General features: G+C 37.2%; 1 protein-coding gene across 1 annotated transcript in view; it reads left to right on the forward strand.

Moving 5' to 3' along the window:
• The window catches only part of LOC126426981 (uncharacterized), a 635,564-nt gene extending 612,958 nt beyond the window's left edge, over positions 1-22,606 (forward strand). Inside the window, exons 5-6 of the mRNA XM_050089139.1 lie at positions 13,520-13,568; positions 22,472-22,606. Of these exons, the coding sequence (XP_049945096.1) occupies positions 13,520-13,568; positions 22,472-22,498 (76 nt within the window). The 3' untranslated portion in view covers positions 22,499-22,606. The remainder of the gene's footprint in view (positions 1-13,519; positions 13,569-22,471) is intronic.
• Positions 22,607-27,445: the final 4,839 nt, after the last annotated feature.

The following is a 27,445-nucleotide window of genomic DNA, read 5'->3' on the forward strand; positions in this document are numbered from 1 at the left end:
AATATTGCAGAGAATTACCCTCTGCTTTCTGTTCTTAAAATAAGAGGCGAACCAATTGTAAGCTACTCACCTTACTCCATAATGGTCCAACTTCTGCAGTAATATTTTGTGGTCAACACAGTCAAAAGCCTTCGTTAAATCAAAGAAAACATCTAGCATTTGCAACCTTTTATTTAATCCGTCCAAAACCTCACAGAGAAAAGAGAATATAGCATTTTCAGTTGTTAAACCATTTCTAAAACCAAACTGAACATTTGACAGCAAATTATGTGAATTTAAATGCTCCAGTAACCTTGTATATACAACCTTTTCGATAACTTTAGCAAACACCGATGGCATGGAAATGGGTCTATAATTGTCAACATTATCAATGTCTCCCTTTTTATAAAGTGGCTTCACTACCGAGTACTTTAATCGGTCAGGAAACCGACCACTCCTAAAGGAAAAGTTACAGATATGACTGAGAACTAACATACATAGAACAATACTTCAGTATTCTGCTAGATACCCTGTCATATCCATGAGAGTTCTTGGTCTTTAGTGATTTAGTTATTAACTCAATCTCCCTCTTGTCAGTATCATGGAGGAGCATTTCAGGTAATAGTCTCGGAACACTTTTTTCTAAGAGCACTATATGATTCCCTGTTGGGACTAGGTTTCTATTTAGTTCACCTGCTATATTCAGAAAGTGATTATTAAATACTGTACATATATGCAACTTATCAGTATCACGGACATTTCCACTATGCACTGATTCTATATCCTCGACCTGTATCTGCAGACCAGCAACTTCCTTTACGACTGACCATATGGTTTTAATTTTATCCAGAGACTTAGCTATTATATCTGCATACCACATACTTTTTGCCTTCCTAATAACATTTTTAAGCACCTTACAATACTGTTTGTAATGGGCTGCTGCATTTAGATTTTGACAGTTTCTAACATTTTGATATAATTGCCACTTTGTTCTACAAGATATTCTTATCCCTCTAGTCAGCCACCCAGGCTGCCTGTTTGTGCTAGTACCCTGTTTTAAACGTTCTAACGAAAAGCAACTTTCAAAGAGCATGAGAAAAGTCTTGAGAAAAGCATTATATTTATCATCTACTGTATCAGCACTATAAACATCTTGGCACTCTTGTTCCTTTACTCTGCTTTCTACATCGCTATACCCAATTAAAATTCCTTAGTCTGCTTTGTAATTCCAAATTGTTTTTCTCCGCTTTTGTGGCAAACATTAAAGACCAGCATCAACACTATTCAAGTTGTTAAAGGAGGGAGAAGAAGTGGAAGGGAAGCAACTAATGATATCAGCTGGACTGGGACAATGAATGAAAATGTAAGCCCGACTGGGACTTGAATGTGAAATCTATTGCTTACTATGTAGCTGCATTAGCTGCTGCACCATCTAAGTGCAGTGTTTACCACAAATGCATTGACTATTTTGACACACTCCCAGACCAACCCACATTCCCATTTAGCACCACCTATCCGCAGCCCCATCTACTTCCCTATGCTCACTAATTCAGTATAACTTTAAATGTTTAACATTAGGTTTCTTTTGCAGACAATATTTCACAAGAAGTTTCCTTTTCTATAGTATTAGCTAAAGTTCTGTTTTTAAGATATGAAACTACACAAACTACTTCAGGGCAAGTCTCCTGTCTGCTATTGCTTCAACTAACAGGAATCATGATATATCTAAAACTGAAATTTTTAGCTTTCAGTTGCACTATTTAATTCGTGTATATAAAGAGGACATGCATCTAAAATGATTCCTTTCTCTCTTATAAACTGTTACAGACCTGAATTTTAATATTTGTTCCCACTGTTAAATCTCAATTTGTTAATATTTTTTCCTAGGTAAATTTGCAGTTTCATTAACATATTCCACAAAACAATCACAAACTTGATATTTAAGTTTGAGCATGTAGACTCTAGCTGCTTTACCATAATCAATAAAAATGAGAAAAATCTTTCACCAAGCAAACCATGAGATGAGTGAGGCCTATTCAAATCAGTATGAATAACCTGTAATGTTTCTTTTGCTTTGTGGCATTATTTTGAAAACATAAATTGCACATTTTGTTTTCAATACAAAATTTAGATTTCATAAATCCTGATTCTAAATCTGTTGGCAACCCATCAGCTAACTGGTGTTTACACAATGTATTCGAACAGTTAAAATCTACACGTTGAAGAGTACAATGCCATTTCTCCTTTACTAACATGCTACCCTTACTACCAACACTATTTGCATTAATCTCTTACTTGTAAATTTTACTTGTAATTTGACACAACATATCTTCTTTCAAAGCAGTCACAAGTAGGTTATTGTCTTTATCAAAAACATTTGAGGTATTGCCTACACATAAAATTTTATGTTTTTCTGTTATTTTAGCATAGGTAATCAAATTTCTGTCCATGCCTGTGAAATAAAGTACATTTTTCATTCCAGTTGGAATCATCTCATCGTAAAGTGTAAAATGGTATTTAAATTTGTTCTTTTGTAACTTGCAAAACTTTACCATCCACAATTTGTACATTCACAGGTTCTTTTAAAGTTATGCACTCAGAAAAATAAATTATTAACAGCATGATCTGTGCAACCATTATCCAATAACCAATCAGTCCATATGTTGTTACCTGACTCAACATCATTACACACCACTGTATGTTTTGCCTCTGTTACAAAACTGCTTATTCCAGCTCCATTCTGTTGACATCACCTGCATCTTGGGTGATGACTGCCTCCTGAACCATAGCGTTTATTGTGAATTTGTGACCAGTTGCTGTCCCTGCTGCAGTGATCCCTCTGCCTATTTTGCCAATTGTTGTGCCCACCTCTTCAATGATGTCTGCCACGTGTCCATGAATCGCTGCTTGTTCCTTACTGATGACAGTCCCCCTTGAAATGCCCTGGTTTGCCACATCCATAACACAACTGTTCCTAGTAGTTCATACCAGTCTTGTTTTCAGCATGAAATCCATTGGATTTTACACTTTTACTTCCATCCTAGACTTTCAACTTCATCATCTGAAGTATAGTTTTAACATATTTGATTGCCTGATATTCTTCTTTCAGAACATCATTCAAATTCTGAATATACTTTAAAGATTCAGTCTAGATTCTCAGTGTGTGATTTATCTTCTCCTTTTCCATCACTTTCACATCTGCTAATTTTAATTTGTTCACTGTTTTTTCAAAAATACTGAAGAATGTTGTCATCTCACTATAGCCTTTTAATCTCTTTTTTCCGACTAGCTCCTGCACAAAACTTGTAGTGCTGCTGATTCTTTGGAGTTTAATTTGTCAAAATGTTTCACTATCTCAAATTTTCTTCTCTTATCACTCAGGAATTCTAGTTGCTTCTTGTGTATGGTTCATCATAGTCATATTTTATTCATCTCAAGTATGTGCTCTGTCTACACTCGTTTTTACTCTTGAAGCCACTGTACAGCATTCCTTCATTTTCAGTTACATTTCTATTTCCCATTTCCAGTTCCCATAGCCTTCTCGATCAAATAACAGTACCTTAATTTCAGCCATGTCCAATTTAACCAACCACACTTTTTGAATGACAATCTTATTTTTTGTTTGCAACTGGTCAGTACTTTTCTGAGTGACAGTCTTCTTTTTTTTTAAATTTATGATGTTGGACTGATACCATGTCAAGAATGTTTATTTAGAAAAAAAGTAAATACAATATATCAGTCTTGGCCCAGTGGCCACATTAATACCACAGAACTAACTCAATAACTATTGTATAATAAAAAAAATAATAATCACTGTTGAGATCCCTATTGTCACAGCCAATATTATCAACATAAATCTACCATGTTCCAACAGTTTAACTATAATCTGAATACATTTTTGGTAACAATGTTGAACTATGTGACAAGATACATAAACCAATGTGTAAACAATGTGTTAAATGATTACCAAATGAGATTCTCACTCTGCAGCAGAGTGTGCGCTGATATGAAACTTCCTGGCAGATTAAAACTGTGTGCTGGACCGAGACTCAAACTCAGGACCTGTCTCCGCAGTATCCTTTCTTTCAGGAGTGCTAGCTCTGCAAGGTTCACAGGAGAACTTCTGTAAACTTTGGAAGGTAGGAAACGAGGTACTGACAGAAGTAAAGCTGTGAGGATGGGGCGTGAGTCATTCTTGGGTAGCTCAGTTGGTAGAGGACTTACCTCCGAAAGGCAAAAGTCTAAGTTTGAGTCTCGGTCTGGCACACAGTTTTAATCTGCCAGGAAGTTTCAATGTGTTAAATGTTTAGATAACAATTTCAGTTAGATGTGTTTTGCATTTTTGGTTAACTGTCTTTTCCCACACCTTGCAAAATCACATCACTGAGAAACGTACATGCAGAAGACATAGATGACATATCTGCAAAAGTAATTAAAACACTGCTCGCAGTACCCAGAAAAACCCCTGATACTCCTAACAAGCTTGGTAACTGAGAAGCATCTGTCCCCAACATGTCTGAATTCAGTTAGTGTAGCACCTTTTTTATTGATGTGTTTACAAGGGGATCATGGAAACTATAGATCTATAATGAACTGCCATTGGCTTCTGCCTTGGGTCCTTCAGCCGACGTTCATCTAATGATTTTTCTGACGTTTCGCCAGCACGAGTGGCTGGCATTGTCAAAGCTTCACCCTCCATTGCCAGTGGTGAACTGGAGGCAAGCTCGCGGCCACAGACTATATGTACCTGGCGCGCCAACGTCCGAGGGCTTCTCCGCGGTCATTTCTGGTGCGGTGCAGACCTCGCACTGAATGAGACCGACCACGTAATAAAATTCGCCGACACGGAAGTTCTGGCTGTAGAGAAGCACTAAGCACTATCACATGCGCTTGTTCAGAGAAGCTGTAGAAATCCAAAAACACGCGAACAGTTTCAACAAGAAAGAGGAAAGGCTTAAGGTAAACGGATCCTGGCTTCCCGTACTGCAGCGAACGACCGTCGCAGGTAGCAAGAGGAGAACTGCACCGGAAATGACCACGGAGAAGCCCTCGGATGTTGGTGCGCCAGGTACATATAGTCTGCAGCCGCAAGCTCGCCTCCAGTTCACCACCGGCAATGGAGGGTGAAGCTTTGACAATGCCAGCCACTCGTGCTGGCTAAACATCAGAAAAATCATTAGATGAACGTCGGCCGAAGAACCCGAGACAGAAGCCAATAGGCAGTTTGTCAACAAGTGGCCACGAAAGCCTTAACAATTTTGTAGATCTATAATGGTTATATCCACCTTAACAAAAATTATAGAAGCAGCTATTCAAAACAGAGTTAAAGCTCATAGAAAAATAAAATATTCTGGATGAAGCACAGCACTGATTTAGGTAAACAAAGTCCAGAAAAACAACAGTAACAAGTTCGATGGTACACAGAATCAGAGGAATATAAGAAAGTTTGCAGTTTATTTCTGGATATCTTAAGAGACTTAGATGGTTTATTCCATACTATTTGCTTAGATAAAATGTATAGATAAGATATCAGGTGGAATGCAGCTGGTCTAAGAAAATCATTTGTGGAAGTAGAGGGCAATGTGTAGACTTAAGATACAAAGTGAACAATGTGGTGAGAATATTTTACGCAAGTTTTAAAGTAGTAAGGTACAACACAGCACTTGACTCAATACTCAGTCCATAATATCTCCACTTTATGTGAATTATTTGACAGAAACCATGAAAGAAGCTCACTATAACATATAGTTTGTTAAATCTTTTAGAAATAATACCTATCACAGACACTGAATTGGCAAACAAAAATTTAAGTGAAAGCAATCTACTTGCACATAAAAAGGAAACAATCTACTTGGAAATACTTGCAACGAGAAGAAGAAATGAAAAGGAACTAAACATAGGACATCGCAGAAGTTGATATTAACTGACAATGGATGGATTTATGGCTTGGGAAAATCATATGAATCAAGAATCAAGAATTTTATTCACCGTAGATTATTTTACAATGATATTAGCTTCGTCATACAAGATGTACTAGTACATACAGAATAATAAAATAAACTTCTGTCAATACATTATAGAATACATTCGAAGCACGGCAGTGTACCAAATTACAAAGGATGGCTTTTAAAAGTTAACGCAACAAGCTATCTTATAATCTAATATAATATGCTATTTTATTGTTTATAGTATAAACTTTGTAATTACACACGATTAACCACAGCACAAAATAATATGTTTAACTACAGACAACTTTTAAATGCTTATATTCTCCTCAGGCATCTCAAAGAATTCTTTAATGTCATAGAATGGATGATCTGACAGCCAGCTGTACCACTTAATTTTAAAAGAATTTGTATCCATAGACTGAACATGAACTGGCTGTTTATTGAACATTTTGAGTGGGTTAACTTTGTGGGAATTTCCTGTTATCGCTAATCTGTGGTGCGGTATGTCTAAATTATCGTTAGCCCTGGTGTTATGTTCGTGTATTTCCCTTCTGGCAATAAATTCTGAAATATTATTTTTAATATAGAGTACAGACACATAGATGTATAAATTTATAATTGTAAGTATTCTGAATCTGGAAAAGAGAGGACGACGGTGCTCCCTATGACCTCTTTTACGTATTATACGTATGACATTTTTTTGTAATTTCAATACATTTTTGATGTGAGGGGAGTGCCCCCATATAATCAAACCATATGAAATATGTGACTGGAATAGCCCGAAGTATGTTACCCTGAGGTACTCCAAGCTCACTACCTCCCTTAGTTTCAAGAGAAGGTATGCCACCTGAGATATTTTTTCACATACATGATTGACATGTTCCTCCCAATATAGTTTTGAGTCAATGTGAATACCTAAGAGTTTTACCAACTTGTTGCCTACTTCATTTGATGTTCCCATTAAAAGTTGTTGTGTTTTGTCAGGGTTGCATAGGAGCTTATTGGCTGCAAACCAGTCCAGGGCCTTATCTAGTGTTTCTTTTGTTAGGTTATTCAGATCTGAAATGTTCTGATGTGTGGTAAGTAGTGTTGTATCGTCAGCATACCACACAACAGGGTGAGCTATATTTTTAGGTAAATCATTAATAGTGACAATGAAGAAGAAGGGTCCAAGGATAGACCCCTGTGGTACACCTGTGCTGATTTCCATGATGGAAGAATTTAAATTTCTGACTGAAACGAATTGTTTTCGGTTACTTAAATAAGAATTTATCACAGATAAAGTGCTCCCTCTCATATGCAAAAGACCTGCTCAAAAGTAAGCAACAGTGTATTTTAAATGAAGAAAATGTCACACACAGCTGATATAGCTGCACTATCAAAGCTGTACTATTGCAGAACTCATCCACATTTATTGTATCATATAGTAATACAGGAGAGTGGAGCAAAAGTGGATATCAACAGATTGCTGAAGCTGCAACAAAAGCAATCAGATGTATTGGAAGACTGTCCTCTCAAAACTTATTCAAGGAATTTAAATTTTAACAGTCCACTGTATGTACATATATGTGACACTCATGTATATCCAATTAAACTTATGTGTCATTGTTAAACTCAGAACTGCAGAATTACAGACCAACAATCAAAGATAATTATTACATCAACAGCAGCTGACTACAGGTGGCTGATAAGAACCCTTCCAAAGGTAGGTGCTTATTATGCAACAAATTACCACAGTTAAAAATGTAAAAGCTCTACCAATTTTCAAAATGAAACTAAGAGAGTACATGAATGCAACATGTTTATACAGTGCCAAGGAATACATTGAGACTAGTCCAAAACAACTAGAAAGAATTGTGGTAATAAGGCAAAATCCTATAACACGTTATATAGATGGTGCCAGTGAAAAAACACATGGAATTTTTCTTGCATTTAATGAACCATTAAGCATTGGAGCAGAAGCTGAAATTTGATGCCGGTAACTAGTAAATAACATTAGTAACAAGGTTTTTAATTCACCAGTGTTTTCATTTGTTACAGCTATACATAAAAGGCAATGTCCTGAGAGACTTACTCATTTTATTGCTGACTGTGTCAGCATCACCAAGTCCAAACCACTGAGGGTAGGAACTTGAAATTTGTGGTGGGTGTTGATCTTACATTGTAGGTATTGTTAAAGAAGGGAAATGTTGAAGTTCAGCCCCTATGTGGATGAAAAAGGGGATGAAATATTTTTTCAAAATATAACACTAATAAGGCAATTTTGAAGACAGCCCTATGAAAACTGATATTTGGTTCCTTGGTCAGGAATACAGAAACATGTGTTTCAGATTTTTTAGAAATTGAACTTCTATAGGAATGAAGTAGTGGATGAAATGTTTTTTTTTTTTTTTTTTTTTTTTTTTTGGAAATAAATCATTATTAAAGAACTACTATGAAACAACATACCTGAAAATTGGTATTTGAATTCTCAGTTAGAAATACAAGAATACTTGTTTCAGTGTTTTTGGAAATTCAACCCCTAACGTTGAAATGTTTTATGAAACTATCTCATTTTGAAAGCATTTTAAACAAAATCTATAAATTTGTAATTTTGCTAATCTGTTGGAAATAAAAAAATACACATTTCACTGTTTTTAGAAATTCAGCCCCTAAGCAGGTGAAACATGATATGGCCATTTTTAAGAAAATATTTTGTTACATAAAAATTTTTTGAAGCCTATTTTATGAAAGTCAGTGTATAGCTTCTTGGTTGGATATTAAGAAATATGTGTCAGGGGACGATAGTTTCTATGGAAAAATCACTGCAAGAATTCAAAAGGTATGATTAATGAAAACCTTGGAACTGAGCTACCATAGTCTGTTTTTACCAGAGGTACATTCAGAAAAGACCATGTTCCCATGTCCTTACTTAGTGTAAAAAGTTCAGAAAGTGTTGCGGTTGTGAATAACATAAAAATTCAATTAAAGAGAAACAAAAATCTCTGCCGACCATACAGTGTTCATGAGCAAAGCAACAGGCAATAAGGTAGTTTATACATATATGTGTATGTAAGACAACTGTAAAATAATGTGAGTGCTGAAGTTGCAATGTACCCTGTACCTGTGAACTGTAAATGTCCTCTGCTGTGTCCATTATCACACTAAACAGTGATCCAAAGCTGATTTAAAAAACACAGCTACTTTTGTAACACAACCTTTGTTTGCTGCCAGACCACTTGGAGCACTGCCAGTTTATCAGTCCATCATCTCACATATCACTAAGAATAATTGATTTTTGAAAATATAATGTAACTGAATAGATAAAAAAGCTATTCTGCAAGTGGCAGCAAGACAAAACACATATAAAGGTATTGAAATTTCCAAGCTTTCTGTCCAACTGGCTTCTTTTTCTGGTAGAAGGGTTGAAGGGGAAGAAAAATGGTTCAAGGGAAAGGACTGGTGAGACTTAGGAAATAGGGAGAGTTGAGAAAAGGCACTTTAAACCCCAGGTCAAAGCAGATTTACTGGACATGATGTAAACCCTAGTCTTTCCTTCTCATCCCATGTGGTTAGTCTCCCCTGACCTGGGCTTCCAGCCAACTTTTCTGATTTCTCCACACTTCCTGAAAGTCATCCATTCTTTTCCTTCATCCATATTTCATCCCCTTCAACACATCTGCCAGAGGAAGGAACCAGCGGCTCCAAAAGCTTGTAAATTTAAATACCTTGCCCTAAAGAAAAGACACCGTAGTGATGGTGCAGCCACTTTGAATCAAGCCACAAAAAAATTAGTGTTGACATCAGCTGCCATTGGGCATTGATTTAAATTAATAGGGAAAGCTGAAAATTTGTACTGGACTGGTATTTGAAGCCTGTTACCTGCTTACGAGGCAGATACGCTGAAAACTGTGCCATATAGACACAGTGGTTGTTACAACTGCAGGGAATACTGCCACACACACATGCTGCTGATTGTACTCCTTGCCCATTATCCTTATTCCTCATGGCATTTCACTGAATCCTGTAAGGGTTTGAGCATGCTGTGCATCTGCAAAGAGCAACAAATTTTGCTCTCTAGTTGTCCTGAGTTTGCAATAGAGCGACAATCTGAAGAGATGAGAACTTACTAGTTTCCTCACCTTAATTATGTATGTGGAGTTTGTTCTATTCAACATTTCAGGAGCATCCTGAGATAGAGGTGGGGCCATTACACACTACCCTTGACTTGTGAAGTGTAGCTTTGTTCCATAGACAGAATAAAGATAGATAAACTTCCATAATATGGAATGAACAAAGATATACATTAACAAAAGACAAAGAAATCAGAGAAATTAAGTCTATACTGACAATGAACTATAACCATCTTGCCTAATGTTATACATGTTAATGCCAGTAACATTAATCAGTGATCTATAAACAAAGCTACTACTTAAAAAATACTGGCACATCACCAGGTTCATCTCCTACTGTTGTCTTAATATTTACTTGGTATCACTAGTGCTTTTAAAGGAAAATAGTTATGTACAGCCCGAACTACTGGGTCCTGCTTGCAGTGCATTACTGCTTCACTAAAAAGACTGATACTTGCACTGTGGAAAACAGAACTTATCAGACCCTGAATCAAGATATTCAAATAATTTGTATGAGAAGTGGCTAATGAGGAATGTTTTCTACGTTCTTTTGAACTGGCTGGGATTCCTAGTTGTGAAATAGCCAGTTTTTTGTATTTTTAACTCCACGAATCAGACAATGTGCTGTGCCTCAGGAACTAAATTTGACAAGAAGTACACAAAATTTATTGTAACTTGGGCAACTGATCAGTATTTGTTCTGCCATCTACAACATTTTCTTTGCTTGAAAAACACATCTTATCACCTTAATGGCTTTATTTCATCAGTCTCATGCTCTTTTTATGCTATTTGGCTGACTGAACTGAAACACAACAAAACGTATTTTAAGAATGACCCTCTTGAGGCTTGGTGACATAATGCATAATGTAGGACCCACAACCAAGTAGATGAATGTAAGAAATCTTTCAAAACCACCCTCAAGTGGGCTTGTGGTAACTAGTATTAACAGCCTGTGAGAGAATCTAGTAAGTTCTCATCTCTTCAGATTGTCACACTATTGCAAACTCAGGACAACTAGAAATTTGTTGCTCTTTGACAGCATTTCACACTGTGTTACAAATTGAAGAGAAAAAGTTCAATTACTGGGGAGAACATCTTTATGACCTTGAAAATTTACACTTTTTTCCTCACTGCTGGTGCATAAAATGAAATTTACTGGTTTAACTGAAGCATCTGGACTCATACATTAAGTACAGGTGACTCTGTTCTTCAGAGACCACTGCAATACTTTTGCCATATAAAACTGCAAGTAGAATTTATCAATCAAAATCATATTACACATGCAAGCTTCTAGAGCCAGTAACTCCTCCTAATGACAGAAGGGATAAGGGAAAGGAAGAGTGGTGAAGGAAAGGGCTGATTACGTTTAGGAAATGGAGGACAGTTTGGAAAAGTCAGACAGAACTCTGGTTGGGAGAACTTGCTGGATTGGATGAGAAGGAAAGACCATAAGTATGGCATAAGCTTGTCATAATCCAATAAATGTCCCCTGACTGGCTTTCTTGTTGACTTCTTCACAATTTGTTTCATTCCCTAAATCTCGCCAGTCCCTTTCCTTCACCCTTCTTCATTGCTCACCTACCATTCAGTTGGATGAAGGAAACACTGCCTGCAGAATCTTGTTTCCATAATACCTTATTCATGTGTGTTCTCCTGTGATTGCTTGGTAAGTAGGTTTTTAATCTGTCCAATTGCATTATGAAAGTAGCATTTGCAAAGCATCACTGAGTGTCTTTGTCCACAGATGAACAGTGATCTACTTTTGAAATTCTGTTTTGTATTGATGGGAGACAGCATACTTCAAGAAGCTGGGGACAGACACAAGGCATGCACAGGGCTGCCGTGCTTATGTTTTGCTGGAATCCACACCACAGGGTGTATGGTCAGTCCATTTCTCAGTTCAAAAAGAGCTGCATGAGGATGAGACAGCAAAAACAGTGGTGACAACATTACAGCACTCTCCTGTAGAGATTCGCATCCATATTGGCTGCAGATGACACTAGTGTAATAGTGAGTGATGTTAATGAATCTCTGCCCAACACAACTGCTATAGACCTCAAGTCATTGCAGTTAAGGCTCAATACCCATTAGCTGACCCATAATGTGAAGAAAACAAACTATATACAATTTGGGACAGTTAACCAAAACCAAGATCTCCTTCTGGTACTGGGTGGAAATGAGTTAGAAAAGCAATGATGCATAAAACTTTGAGGAACATATGTTGACCAAGACTTAATCTGGAAAGACTATGTAATCAAACTTTTTCAGAGACTCAGTTCTGCAAGTTTTGCTCTGAGAATTATTCTAAGGCTTGCTCCTCAATTTGTGCCAGAATGGCTTATTTTGATTACTTTCTGTCTCTTGTAGCTTGTGGAATAGTTTTATGGGGTAAAATCAATAGTCTGTTAAATGAAATTTTTAGATTACAGAAAAGGGCTGCTCAAATCTTGTCACAAAGTTCTGCTAGAGCTCAATGCAAGCCCTTAGTTAAAAGGCTCTTAGTTAAAAAGCTGTGTTTGCTTACATATATAAATGTGTGTTGATGATGAGAGGTAGACTTGGTGACCTGCAAACAATCTTCATTTTCCACACTTACAATACTTACAAGTGTGAATCCCTCCATATAGAACAAGGTAGAACAACCCCCCCCCCCACCCTCCCCTCAAGTTCATGCAAGCCACTTCCATATCATTCTTCACAATGCACTGCCAACACACACAAAGAGGTTGGAGATGGAAAGTTAAAATCATTTCTTTTAAGAGGTGCCTCTACAGTATAAAAGAAAAATGAAAATGAGCATATGGCATTGTTGGCTGTGAGGTCCCCATTTGGGTAAGTTCGGCCACCAAGTGAAAGTCTTATTTCAATCGATGCAACACTGGATGACTTACACGCTAGGATGAGGATATAATGATGATGAGGACAACATAACACCCAGTCCATGAGCTGAGAAAATCTCCAACCTGGCCAGGAATTGAACCTGGGCCTGCTTGCATGGGAGGTGAGTATGTTACCACCCAGCTAAGCATGCGGAAATATGAAAGAATATTTTAGCTTATGGACATACTAAGCCCTCATTTCTAGTTGAGTTCTTTTGATTCTCTTAACTGATGTACTATCTATGTCCCTGCAGAGAATGTTCCTCTGTTGCTTTTCTGTGGCCTCTGTTCAGATGCAATGCAGTACACCTTGTCTGAAAAGGAATGTGATGCCAGCCTAGTTGTGGTTGATATAGTGTCAGCAGGTGTATGTGCATTATACTTTCTGGCAGTGTTACATAGTGTTTTCAACATCTTTTTTCCTGGGTATTTTTAGATCAATGTTACATGATTTAGAATCACTGATTTACTTATTGTGCATGTTGCACTTTTCAGCAGTGTTATGTAAAGTGTTAATGTGTTTTCACTGATTTGGTAGATTTTTAATTTTCAAAATTTCTTGGTCACTGATTTACTTCTTGTTCATTTCCATTTACAACAGGAGGCAGCTGCGTGAGCACCAGTGGTCATGGTCACTTGCTACCTGGGAGGTGAGTGCTCATAGTGAAATGTGTCCGTCAGACATCATTATGTACTGTGGGGGAAGTGCAAAGGGTGCACTGTCTGCAGAAGAATGAGAGTATGTTAAGCCTGCCATAGTTTTATACACAAACCTATAGTTAATGGTGCAGTGCTTAAAGTGGAGAGTAGTTCTTTTAAAATGTAATGAAAAGCAGCAGCATGGCCAGGTTAGGAACTTCAAAGTAGAGGTCAGATGCACCAATGTCACATTATAACAGATTAGTGCAGGATGTCTAGCTACAGTTAGAACTTATAGACCTGCAAGTGACAGGAATAGAGTAATAAGATTCATAATAAAATAATTCTTGTTGACTCATATAAAAATTTTCTTCAGCATAAATTTCTACAACATCAAAATTTTGCCGCTGTTGTTATGTCAATGTTTGGACTTATATATTTGCACGTGTAACATTTCCCCCCTTGAAAAGAGTGACATCTACTCACAGAAGCTCATTGACATACTAAACTTAAGAGCTTATGTTCAATTCAGCAGTGCTCAAAAAGTGGTGCCTCACATTAATTCCTTAGTGAAAAGCAAAATAAGCAGTATTCCCTGAAGGCAGTGTTTCCATATTTATTGTGTGAATAAAGTAGTAACAAAACAGAAGTAGATATCAATTTAAACTTCATCTGAAAATGACATTCATCATACAGCTGCATCGGGCTTAACAAATGTCATATCTAGTATATAGCTGCTCCATGTTCTTTGCCTCACCAATAAGAAGAAATGTAAGTTTCATTTAGTTGTAATTTCTCACCAGTACATCAGTTTTAAGATATAAATCTGCAACAAAAGGCATTAATTAGCCACCTAGAAATTGACATCTGCTTAGAACTGTCAGAGATAGTAGGATAGCCTCTTTGACAACAACTTTTTGTGCTGAGCTGCCTACTTCCAATTAATCCTCCCCTCCCCTGCTGTAGCCCTACCAATACTTACTATGAGTCAGCTGGTAGCTCACTACTAAGACAAGAGCATGAGCCTGCTTGCACAAGCAGGTAGGTGAACAGGCCTAATATAGACTATATATTTCCCATCCCCTTTCAATCACGTACCAAGTGAGGTGGCTACACCAGTCTTAATGCACTAGATTCACATTTCAGGACCAGAGTTTATTCCCTATCTGACCATCCCTACACGTGTGTTCTACAGTTTCTGCATGTTGCCAATGCAAACACAGGGAATGGTTCCATTGATTAGGCCACTTGGCAGACTTCCTGCCCTGTTCTCACCTAATACTATCCTACTTTGTTAATGTTTTGCATCTCTACATATATCATAACTGTAATGTATCTGACATGTCTGATACTTCTGCACTAAGTAGTCTATGGATGAATAAATAATGAATGAATTGGAATAGTGCCAAAACTGCCACCATGCCAAGGAATCAACATAACTTTTTTGTGAACAACATGAAAACCGAACTATGCCTAAAACAGGCAGTCATCGCTAAAACAGCATTAATCTACACATTAGTAGCTTTGCAGATGCTAGTGCCAGAAATTCTAGAGAGTTCTGTACTGAATAAAGATCCTTTACACAGATTCTGGGATGGGGCAAGTGGCTTTCCTTGCTCCACTCTGCAGTTGCCTATGCCACGATACGCAACTCACCATTGGACCCATGGCAAAGTCTAATGAAAATGGGTTTTGTCATGTACTGTGATTAGGTAAATTTGAGTTCATCTGAAATTTTATTTTTATTGGAGACAACAAAATCTATTAAAGAGTAGACCTAAATGTACAGGAAATTGAGAGTAATTATTCCAACATTCTCCGAAAGATGTGTGGTTATCTACTTCATATTATGTTCTCTCTGCCCACTTCTGTTGAATGAACACTTTATTAACTTGAGGTGCATGCCCCAGAAGGTAATTCCATAAGACAAGAAGGAGTGGAAAAATATGCAATATAAGTCAGCACACTTTTTCCTTCGACCAAGACAATGATAAATGCCCCTAGGAGCAAAACATGATGAACTGAACTTCTTGACAAGTTTGTGTACATGTTTACTCAATTTAAATTTGTTGCCAAACACAACTCTAAGCAAAAGCCCCCTGAGTTTTGGCATAACTTCATTTCATTGACACACATTCTTGGTGTTACAATTTTCTGAAGCTGTAGTCTACAATTGTCAACTGCTGACAGTGAGAGACTGGCCATAGAAGATTTTATATTCTACAAAATGGAATATGATGTAGTTCTGTAGCACTGAAGGCTAAGACCTCACACTTCTTAGCAAACCATTCCACACTGATGTAATTCTCTGAACAGTCCCCAGAAGGGAAAAATTTGTAACAACATTCTAGAGCACTAAGATCTTTGATGTGAGGTACTTAGCAGACAAATTTTATTGAAACGTGTTCCAAAATTGCAACCCATTTGTGCTGCCAGTACTTTTGATACAATATATCATGGCAGTCTATTACACTCATAACTGAACAGCTTTCTCATTGACACAATGCAAGCCTATAAGCAACTCCTATAACATACCTATATATCCAGTCTTAGTTATTCTGAATACTATAAAATAGTTTCATTTAAACTTCGCCAGCTCTGATATTTCAAGTCACAGATATGTCTCATGTCAAAGGAAAGATAGAAGGAATAAATAGAAGAGTTATACAAGAGGAAAGAAGTTGAGTGCAGTATTTTAGAAAGAGAAGAGGAAGTAGATGAAGATGAACTGGAAGACACTTTCAATTCAATTCAATTTATCACCTTCCATTTTATCATATACGTGATACAGGAATTGTCATATAGAAAGAGATAGATAGATAGACAGATAGATAGATAGATAGATAGATAAATAGAGAGAGAGAGAGAGAGAGAGAGAGAGAGAGAGAGACAGAGACAGAGAGAGAGAGAGAGAGCATGATTTATATTTTTAACAATTGAAGGAAATAATATTTTATTAGTTACACTTTACACATTTTGTCTTCTTTTTACATCCAGGGTGAAAAAAAAATAAATTTACAAGCTTTATACCAGAAAATCCATTAAGGGAAACAACATTTTCTAAGTTACACTTTAATATTTTCTTAATTACACTCTTCATATTTTGTCCTCTTTTTACACGTAAGCTGGAAAAAGAAAAGGTTTATGCAGAAAAATCAAAAGATGAGCACTATCTGTTTAGATAACAAAGAACTTCATCAACGTTATAGAAACTTTGACCTAATAGTAGCCTCTATAATTCTTTTTTAAATGTATGTAAGTTTTGTATGTTTCTTATTTCTTTTGGTGAGTTATTGAACATTATTTTGGGTAGATACATCACACTATTTTGGTACAGCGATTTTGAATGTATGTTTCTATGGAAATCATGCCTGTTTCTGGTTTGATATTTGTGTACTTCACTGTTTAGAGAAGAGAATTCTTGATTTGACTTCAGGAAACTTACTAATTCGTAGATGAATAAACTAGGGAGGGTCAAAATTTTCACCTCGTTAATGAGTCCGCTACGTGGATCTCTGTAGGCAACACCCTAGCTTTTCTTTTGGAGCTCAAAACAACTTTTTGTGAAACCTGTATTCCCCCATATCTTGGACTACTATGTATGTAAGGATAGTAGGCACATAGTACTGTTTCAAAATTGCAGTTTTATTTATGTTTTCTTAATATATAACAGTATTTACTAAGTTTTTTATTCAATAGTTCAACATGTTTTTCCCACCTCAAGTTATTGTCCAGGCATACACCTAAAAATTTTGTAAAACAAGTTTGTTCTTTTTATTTATTTGTTTATTTATTTATTTTATTATCCATCTTTAGGCATTAGAAATGCAATTGATGTCATCATTTGTGTACATATACGGTTTACATTACTAACAGAAATAGTGTAATATATTGCAGATCATTTTTGTCTAATAAGATACAAAAATTTGTCCTTGATGCTGCACAACGTATTTGCATCATAATTACATGCATAAGTTTGATCTAAGTGAAACTATATTAGTACCGGTACTTAAGATCATCATCTTTAGTGCACATTATAAACTCTTCTATTGTATAAAAAGCTTTTTATCCAAGCCATTTCTTTGTAACACTTTTAGACTCATTCAGAGACACATTATATGCCTCTATTGGCAACGTGTTAAATAGTTTTACTCCCATGTACCTGGAACTATCTTCAGTTTTCTTTAGTCTAGCAACTGGGATGTCAATTTACTGTTTTATACATGTGTCATGGTGATGGATAGATTGTCATAGTTTGTGACTGTGTTGGTTTTCTTTTGTGTGTATCAGACAACTTAGTATAAAGAGGGCTGCAGCTGTTAGTATTTTTCGATTTTTGAAATATGGTCGACAAGACTCGTTATTTCTGACTGCCTTCTTTTGCCAAATGAAAACTTGTTTTGCTCCGGGTGAGTTTTCCCACAACAAAGTGGTATATGTTAAATGGGTGTGGAAAAAGGCATAGTATGCATTGAGTAATAACTTACCACTAACACATGACCTTAGTTTACCTAACAAATATGTCACACGTGCTAACTTAGTACAAACATAATTGGTATGACACTTCCACTTTAATTTTGAGTCAAAATGGATCCCAAGTAGTTTAGCTGAGACACAATCAATCTTATCACTCTTAACACACAAGCTAAAGAGAATATTTACAGTTTTATCATGATTTATGTGCAAGTCATTGAGTTGGAACCACTTGATGGCTGCTCTGAATGAGCCTCACTTTCCTCGTTTAATTTTCCTAAGTCTTTCCCTGCTGTAACAAAAGTTGTACAATCTGCATAGAGTGTGGATTTACATAACATGGTGCTGGGCAAGTCATTTACATATATTATAAAAAGTAAAGGTCCAAACACAGAGCCTTGTGGTACACCCTGCATGATATGCAAGACATATGACCTCATGTTGTTAAAATGCACAATTTGTTTTCTGTCGCTCAGATAGGATCTGATCAGAGATAGTTCTGAGCCTCTAACGCCATAGCAGTGTAGTTTTTCTAGTAGTATCCTGTGACTGACAGAGTCAGATGCGTTGCTGAGGTCCACAAGAGTGGCATTAACTGATAATCCTGATTCAGATGATGAGAATATATATGAAACAACATCTTCAACTGCTTTTGCTGTTAACACACCGGACCTGAAGCCATACTGAGAGTCACTAAGAATATTCACAGACAGATGTTGACTGATTTGGAACTGCATGCAATATTCCACTACTTTTGATATGATGAGTACAAGGTAGACTGGACAGTAATTTTTAGGACAAGACTTGTCACCTTTCTTGTGCAGTGGAGTAACTCTTGTGTTATATTTTACTTTGTTTCTTATGGGCCTAAAGTTCATCCAAGTAGTTTTTTTGTCATTTATAATTAAGTAATTGTCCTTGAGCCATTCATTGTTGAAGCTATTTTTTCTTATAGGTCAGTTTCACTAACTCCCTTAATAAAAAGGCTCATATCATCTGCAAAAAGTACTGATTCAGCTCTTGTTAGAGGGTTAAGAAAATCATTATTAAAAACTAAGAAGAGCAGAGGGGCCCAGAACAGAACCCTGTGATTCACCACAGTTGACTTTCAGATATGTTGAGTAATATTTTGTGCCATTATGTATTATTTCAACACTTTGATAGCTGTTGCACAGATACGATTGAAACCAGCTGCAAACTTTTCCATGTACTCCGTAGCAATATAGTTTCTCTAGCAATAGATCATGACTGATGTCAAATGCCTTGGATAGATCCAAACATGTTCCACAGTTTAAGTCCTCATTATCCATTGCAGTTAAAACCTGTTCCAAGAAGTGATATACAGCTGTTTCTGTAGACCTGCTTTTCCTGAACCCATTCTGCGCATTGGTTAAAATTTTGCATTTGTTTAGGAAACTCAACAGTCTCTCACACATAATCCTCTCAATTACTTTAGCAAAACCTGAAAGTTGTGACAATGGTCTATAATTTTGTATGGTATATGGACAGTCTTTTTTATAAAGTGGCTTTATTATTGATTTTTTAGGTGCAGAATGGAATTCACCACTTGTAAAAGATGTATTAATAATATTAACTCGTTAAGTTATTATTTTGTTTGCACTATGTTTTATGACATCAGGAATACCATCACATCCACAGGACATTTTATTTTTTAGCTTGTTAATTACATTTCTTACTTCTGAATGCGTAAATGAGTACAAAAACATTGTCTTTTCATTTGCTGGAACTTTTGACTTACTACCTTTTGAGTTCCACAGGTTCTTGATACGATTTTGAGCACTGTAATGTAGTAGTCATTGAACATATTGGCAACCTATCAAGGGTCTTCAACAACTTTTCCTGACTTTCTTGTGATAAGTTTATTGTTTGTCACTTTGGATTTACCAATGTTATGGTTTATGACCTAACAAACTGATTTGGTTTTATTGCTGCCTTTTCTGATAATTAAATCATTGTTTAGTTTTTTTCTGTATGAATAACTTTTCTGTAGACTTTTCTGTAGCATGTAAGATATGGTTTTAATGCTGCATTACACTCTGAGTGCCATTCCAGATTTCTAAGAGTACTTGCAGATTTCTTAATTCCCAGAGTTAATGATGAATTAAATTTGAGAGATTTTTACTTTTTTAAGGGGGAAAACAACATCAAAGCAGTATTTATAATCAGAGAAAATTGACTCATATTTAGAGTATACAGTTTAGTTTGAGTCTCCGTCCCATTTAACACTATGCAACATGCTATGAAAATCCCAAAGGCTACTTTCATTAATGTATCTTGTTTCTTCATAGTTTCCACAGCCATGATTTTTCCTAACCATACTTTTTACTAATAGCTTGATTGCCATGTGGTCAGAGAAACCAGTATCTGTTACTTCAACCTCATAGCTACAGGTCTCTTTGTTAATAAACACCTGATCAATTGTTGTCTCATGCCCATCTCCACACCTGGTGATATCAGTTACTGTAGCTTGTAAATTATATAAGGTGAAGATATTTAGCAATCGAGCATCATGTGAAATACTATTATTTCTAAAATTGATGTTGAAATCACTCAGTACAACTGTTGATTTTGACCTAAGTCTCAATTCATTCATTAGATCCTCAAGATTTTATAAAAATAAAGCAAAATTCCCAGAAGGTGACCTACATATACAGACAATTACCAAACCACAGTCAGTCAGTTCATAGGCACAGTATTCAAATTCTTTTTCTATACATGTTACTTTGCTTAACTTTACTTCTTTAGAATTAAGATTGCCTCTATCATAAATACAAACACCTCCAAATCTATACTTTTCTCTGCAAAGGCTGCTTATGATTTTAAATTTGGGAAGGACTGCTGTACATATTTGAGCCTTTTGTACTGTGAGATGAATTTGACAAAGCCCTGAGAGACCAAAGTTGAAATATGGCACTTGCAGTGGACAACAGTGTTCAGAATTACTAAAATCTTTCTAGCAGCCAGCCATGACAAAACTATTCTACCTGGCATGCAAAACTTATGAGACAAGACAACACTTTCAGACTTTAAGCAAGGTATAATAATCCAGTTTCAAAGAAGGTAGGTGCTCATAGGTGTGAATACTATTGAACCATCAATTTAAAAGTTGCAAAACATTAACCTCAATCATTTACAGATGAATTGAGTAATTTGTAGAAGGTGCCTTAATAAAGGTCAGTTTCAGATATGGAGAAAAAAAATAATGACCCTATGCTATATCCATAGCATTTGTAGGTCTTGAAAATTCTTTTGTCAATTCAGATGGAATACACTCTTTGAATTTCTGAAGATAGCAGGGATAAGATACAGGCAGCATAAGATTATTTACAATTTGAACAAAAACATAACTGCAGCTATAAGAGTCAAGGACATGGAAGACAAGCAGTAAACGAGAAGGGAACTGGACACCACAGTAGCTTATCCACAATACTATTCAATCTATATAGTAAGCAAACTGGGGAAGAAACCAAGTAGAAATCTCAGAAAGGAATTTAAGTTCAGGGAGAAGAAATGAAAACCATATCAGAAATAGAAAAGGACCTGGACAACAGCTGAATGCATGGACACCCACAGAAATTTTTCCTGGATGAGGGTTTGGCAAGACTATAAAATTGTCATTTTGTATATAAATGAGATATCTGTTAGCCTGAATATAAAATTAAGTATCATGAACATTTTGTGAAGGTAGTTCTTAGGAGTGTACCTTTCTACTGAAATGAAATCTGGATGAAGAACAGTCGAGGTATGAAATGAATAGAAGTTTTTAAATTGCACTTCTGCAGGATTTGATACACCGGCATCAGTTTTTTTTTCTTTTAAAGTTTCATATCTACTGCCATTTCAGAGGTATGTAAATATACTGTGTTTTTCCTTTAAAATGTTGCATTTGTTTATCTATACTTTGATCTAATTAAATTTCAGTTAAACCGATTTTCTGGCTGATGTCCAATGATTACAAAAAAAGCTGAATTGATAGAATATATATGTAAAATATGTATGGAAAAATGTTGTGCTATGAACTTGGAGAACAGCCACTGACCTCCTTAAGCTTGCTGTTGTAATGGATCTATGAAGTCATGAATAAGAAATTCTACTATTGTAGCTAGGTGTTGTTATATTTTTTCTTATGTTTGCTGTTTCTATCTCTGAAAGACAAATAATGTATGATTATAAATTTAAATTGATTACTTCTTGTTCTTATTTTATTAAAATTTGTATATTTAATACAGAAAAATTGTGAAAGATTAAGCTAGTAATTGTAATATCATTTGTGTGTGTGTGTGTGTGTGTGTGTGTGTGTGTGTGTGTGTGTGTGTGTGAGAGAGAGAGAGAGAGAGAGAGAGAGAGAGAGAGAGAGAGAGAGAGAGAGAGAGAGAGAGATTCTGACCAAGTAAAGTAAAGTGGCATTCCTTCCTTGCAGCTCAACCTCATGGATGGAGCCATATGATGAGCAACTGTTGTGTCACCTGCTTGAGTTTATCTGTGGATTGGGCATGCAGTGAGATAGATGGAAAATTTATTCCTGACTACTTCTGGTTTTCAGATGGCAGAGTGTAAAACAGTGGTTGTTGTATGAATGGAGCAAGCGTCCATCTGTAGAACGTTTAGTGCTGTGTGTTTTAAATATGAAACCTGCCTGTGATATAGTGTGTACTTTATTAGAAACAACCTTTTGACATTGTATTGAGCCTTCTGTTACAAACTTTTTGATGACTTTTTGATGGAAATGTGTGAGAGATTTCATGATAGTCAAAAGATTTAGTTTGCCTTGTTGAAACCACATAATTTGAAGAATACCACATGTTTTCCTTCTAGTACACTTGAAATCTTGCAAAATATCTTTGAGCATCTATTCTCCAAAACATAATGCTTCAGAAATGGATTTTCTGTTTTGTATGTTGATGAGAATAAATAAAAATTTCCACCAGAAATTTGTTAGAAATGCTTAATGATAATAAGGACATCTTTAGAGATCATTACAAACTGTTCTCCTTTATTCTGTCCATCTCTTCTACTGTAGTATTGTAAAATAAAGCTTTTCTTGCCTGAAGCATATAAATACATATCTGAAATAGTCAAACTTTTCTTCATATAATAATTCAATTCATAAAGAATTTATAGCACCAATAATACAAACAGCAATTCTTTGAAGGCATCACCAACGAATTGGCAGACTTAAAGAACCAAATGACAGTTTTAGTGTATGAGAAATAGGGAAGTTCAATTCTTTCAATAAGCTGATGTATTATAAGTATATTTCTCTTTTGTGCTAACTCTTCACTTAACTTCCCAGCTATGAGCCACCATTGATGCAGTCTCAATCTATTGAGAAGGAACCAGATGACAAAAATATACATTTTAATCATATTTATGATGAGCTTTTCCCAGAAACAGGTCATGAAAGAAATCAAAGTTAAAATAAGTAAATAAAGTTCCACATTCTAGGCCTAGATGAGCCACCACCGTGTCTGCAGGTGCAGTATGGAGATGTATGTGGTTAAAAGACCACTCTCCCAGTCGTCGTTTGGTTTCTTTATTTACATCTACATCGTACTCTACAAGCCACCTAATGGTGTGTGACAGATGGTACTTCAGGTACCACTAACTGATTTCCCCTACCCTGTTCCACTTGCAAATGGTGCATGGGAAGAATAATTGACAGTAATCCTCTGTAATGGCTCTAATTTTTTCAATCTTCTCTTCAGGGTCATTAGATGAGATGTATGTGGGAGGAAGTAACCTGTTCTCTGACACTTCTGGGAAGACACTGTTTTGCAATTGCAATAGTAAACCTCTCCATGAAGCACAATGCCTCTCTTGTAACATCTGCCAGTGGAGTTTGTTGGCCATCTCTGTAACACTCTCACACAGAATAAATTCTCCCACTCTTCTTTGGATATTCTCTATCTTTTCTGTCAACCCTAGCTGGTGAACTGGTCCTTTGGTATTGCATGTATGTCCAAAGGAACTTTGCATCATAATTAGAATAACACTGGCACTACAATACCATACTTATCTGCTAATAGCGGACAAGTGACTTTCAAGTACAACATCTGACCTCTATAGGAATATACATAATGGATGCTAGAGTTCACACTGTAGATGCATGATCGACAACATATGGAAATCTGGGTCTGGCCATGAGTTGTGCATGGACAGCCAAATGTTGTGGTGACCACTCACAATATATGGGATAACCGCGTTTGAGTCCAAATATGGCAAAAATTTTCATTGTTGTCACTCCATTCTACAGCTTATGGTAGTCCTTATTTGCAATTGTGAATTCATTTGATGTACATATCAGTCCAGGGTCAAATCATTGTCTTCATAACTTGTCCCTACCAGTAAAAAACTGTTATTTTGTCTACCCTAATGGTTCAAAACTGAGCTGTCTAATTCAAAGTCATACTGATTGTGAATCAGTAGATGTTACTTGATTTTTGAGCACTCAAAAATTGAAACCGGCAAAGATTTATGGCCAGAAAAAGGAAATGAATGGTGGTAAAGTAATGAAGGAACAAAAAGTTGTAAAGTGCTGCAGAACAGTCAACAAAGAATGAAGAAATGGGCATGATGAAACTCTGTCTGGACATCCAGCAACTGTCACATACAATTTGAAGTATCAAGAGAAGAAAACAGCTTATGAACTCCACAGCTTATGGGGGTAGAAGAAGTGATTTAAATAGTAGATGTGATTAACAATAATGTTAACAAAAGCTGTATGATTTGTAAATGACATAGCTTTGTAAACAAAATATATTTCTGGAATTCAATAGAGCCAAATGGCCTTTACTTCCCATATTACCCTCATATATCATCAAAATGTTGAGTATGCCTTGAAAAAAGGAGCAGAGGAGATAGAAACATTACTTGCTGCTAAGGAACTGATTATCTTTATAATGACTGGCGAATGGAATGACTGAAAATGAAATAAAGATGTACAGTTTTAAAGCTTACAGTGTGTGTTACAGTTTTACAGATTTGAACATAAAAGAGATGAGATAGATTTAACATGGATAGCAGTATAAGTGAGAATATTCAGTGTCCAATTACAAACTGTAGAGAAATGTGTTTTGAAGAAAAAGCAGTTGAAACAAATTTTCAGAAGCGCAAATGTATAGTGTAATCAATATAATAGAGGGAAACATTCCATGTGGGAAAAATTGCACACAAACCCAGTCTCTCCCATCTACTCAATCTCCCACTTCCAGCTCCACTCCCTCCAAAACCTCAAAATTCCGATCAACACAATCTGGAACCACAACACCCTAATTCAGTAGTTAACCTTTCCTCCAAACCTCTATCCCAATCCGAAACCTCTGTCCTATCCAAAGGCCTCACCTTCAGCCCCACTCCCAGATTCAACCAGACAGCCCTCGTCAAAGATTTACTGTCCTACACTCGTACTCTCTGCTGGAAGTATCACTTTGCCACGAAGCAAAATGATCCTAATCCTACTCCTAATGATCCGACTCCCCAAGACACCATCCAAATTGAACCCTGCCTGGAACAGTTCCGTCCTCCGTCACAGCGGGACCCACCTCCTCTTCCTCAAAATCACCCTCTCCAAACCTTCCAGGAATTTCTGACTTCCAGCCTTGCATCTCAATCCTTCTTAAAAAACCTTAATCCTACACCCAACATCACCACTGCTGAAGCCCAGGCTATCTGTGATCTGAAGCCTGACCGATCCATCGTCATTCTTCCGGCGGACAAGGGTTCCACGACCGTGGTACTTGATCGTCGGGAGTATGTGGCTGAGGGACTGCATCAGCTTTCAGACGACACCACATACAAAGTTTGCCAAGGTAACCCCATCCCCGATGTCCAGGCGGAGCTTCCAGGAATCCTCAGAACCTTAGGCCATCTGCAAAACCTTTCACCTGACTCCATCAACCTCCTGACCCCACCGACACCCCGCACCCCTACCTTATACCTTCTTCCTAAAATCCACAAACCCAATCATCCCGGCCGCCCCATTGTAGCTGGTTACCAAGCCCCCACAGAACGTATCTCTGCCTACGTAGATCAACACCTTCAACCCATTATATGCAGTCTCCCATCCTTCATCAAAGACACCAACCACTTCCTTGAACGCCTGGAATCCTTACCCAATCTGTTACCCCCGGAAACCATCCTTGTAACCATTGATGCCACGTCCTTATACACTAATATTCCGCACATCCAGGGCCTCGCTGCGATGGAGCATTTCCTTTCACGCCAATCACCTGCCACCCTACCTAAAACCTCTTTCCTCATTGCCTTAGCCAGCTTCATCCTGACCCACAACTTCTTCACTTTTGAAGGCCAGACATACCAACAATTAAAGGGAACAGCCATGGGTACCAGGATGGCCCCCTCGTACGCCAACCTATTCATGGGTCGCTTAGAGGAAGCCTTCTTGGTTACCCAAGTCTGCCAACCCAAAGTTTGGTACAGATTTATTGATGACATCTTCATGATCTGGACTCACAGTGAAGAAGAACTCCAGAATTTCCTCTCCAACCTCAACTCCTTTGGTTCCATCAGATTCACCTGGTCCTACTCCAAATCCCATGCCACTTTCCTTGATGTTGACCTCCACCTGTCCAATGGCCAACTTCACACATCCGTCCACATCAAACCCACCAACAAGCAACAGTACCTCCATTATGACAGCTGCCACCCATTCCACATCAAACGGTCCCTTCCCTACAGCCTAGGTCTTCGTGGCAAACGAATCTGCTCCAGTCCGGAATCCCTGAATCATTACACCAACAACCTGACAACAGCTTTCACATCCCGCAACTACCCTCCCGACCTGGTACAGAAGCAAATAACCAGAGCCATTTCCTCATCCCCTCAAACTCAGAATCCCCCACAGAAGAACCACAAAAGTGCCCCACTTGTGACAGGATACTTTCCCGGACTGGACCAGAATCTGAATGTGGCTCTCCAGCAGGGATACGACTTCCTCAAATCCTGCCCTGAAATGAGATCCATCCTTCATGAAATCCTCCCCACTCCGCCAAGAGTGTCTTTCCGCCGCCCACCTAACCTTCGTAACCTGTTAGTTCATCCCTATGAAATCCCCAAACCACCTTCCCTACCCTCTGGCTCCTATCCTTGTAACCGCCCCCGATGCAAAACCTGTCCCATGCAACCTCCCACCACCACCTACTCCAGTCCTGTAACCCGGAAGGTGTACACTATCAAAGGCAGAGCCACATGTGAAAGCACCCACGTGATTTACCAACTGACCTGCCTACACTGTGATGCATTTTATGTGGGAATGACCAGCAACAAACTGTCCATTCGCATGAATGGACACAGGCAGACAGTGTTTGTTGGTAATGAGGATTACCCTGTGGCTAAACATGCCTTGGTGCACAGCCAGCACATCTTGGCACAGTGT

Source organism: Schistocerca serialis, chromosome 11, assembly GCF_023864345.2.
Source record: "Schistocerca serialis cubense isolate TAMUIC-IGC-003099 chromosome 11, iqSchSeri2.2, whole genome shotgun sequence".
In the NCBI taxonomy this organism is placed as follows: domain Eukaryota; kingdom Metazoa; phylum Arthropoda; class Insecta; order Orthoptera; family Acrididae; genus Schistocerca; species Schistocerca serialis.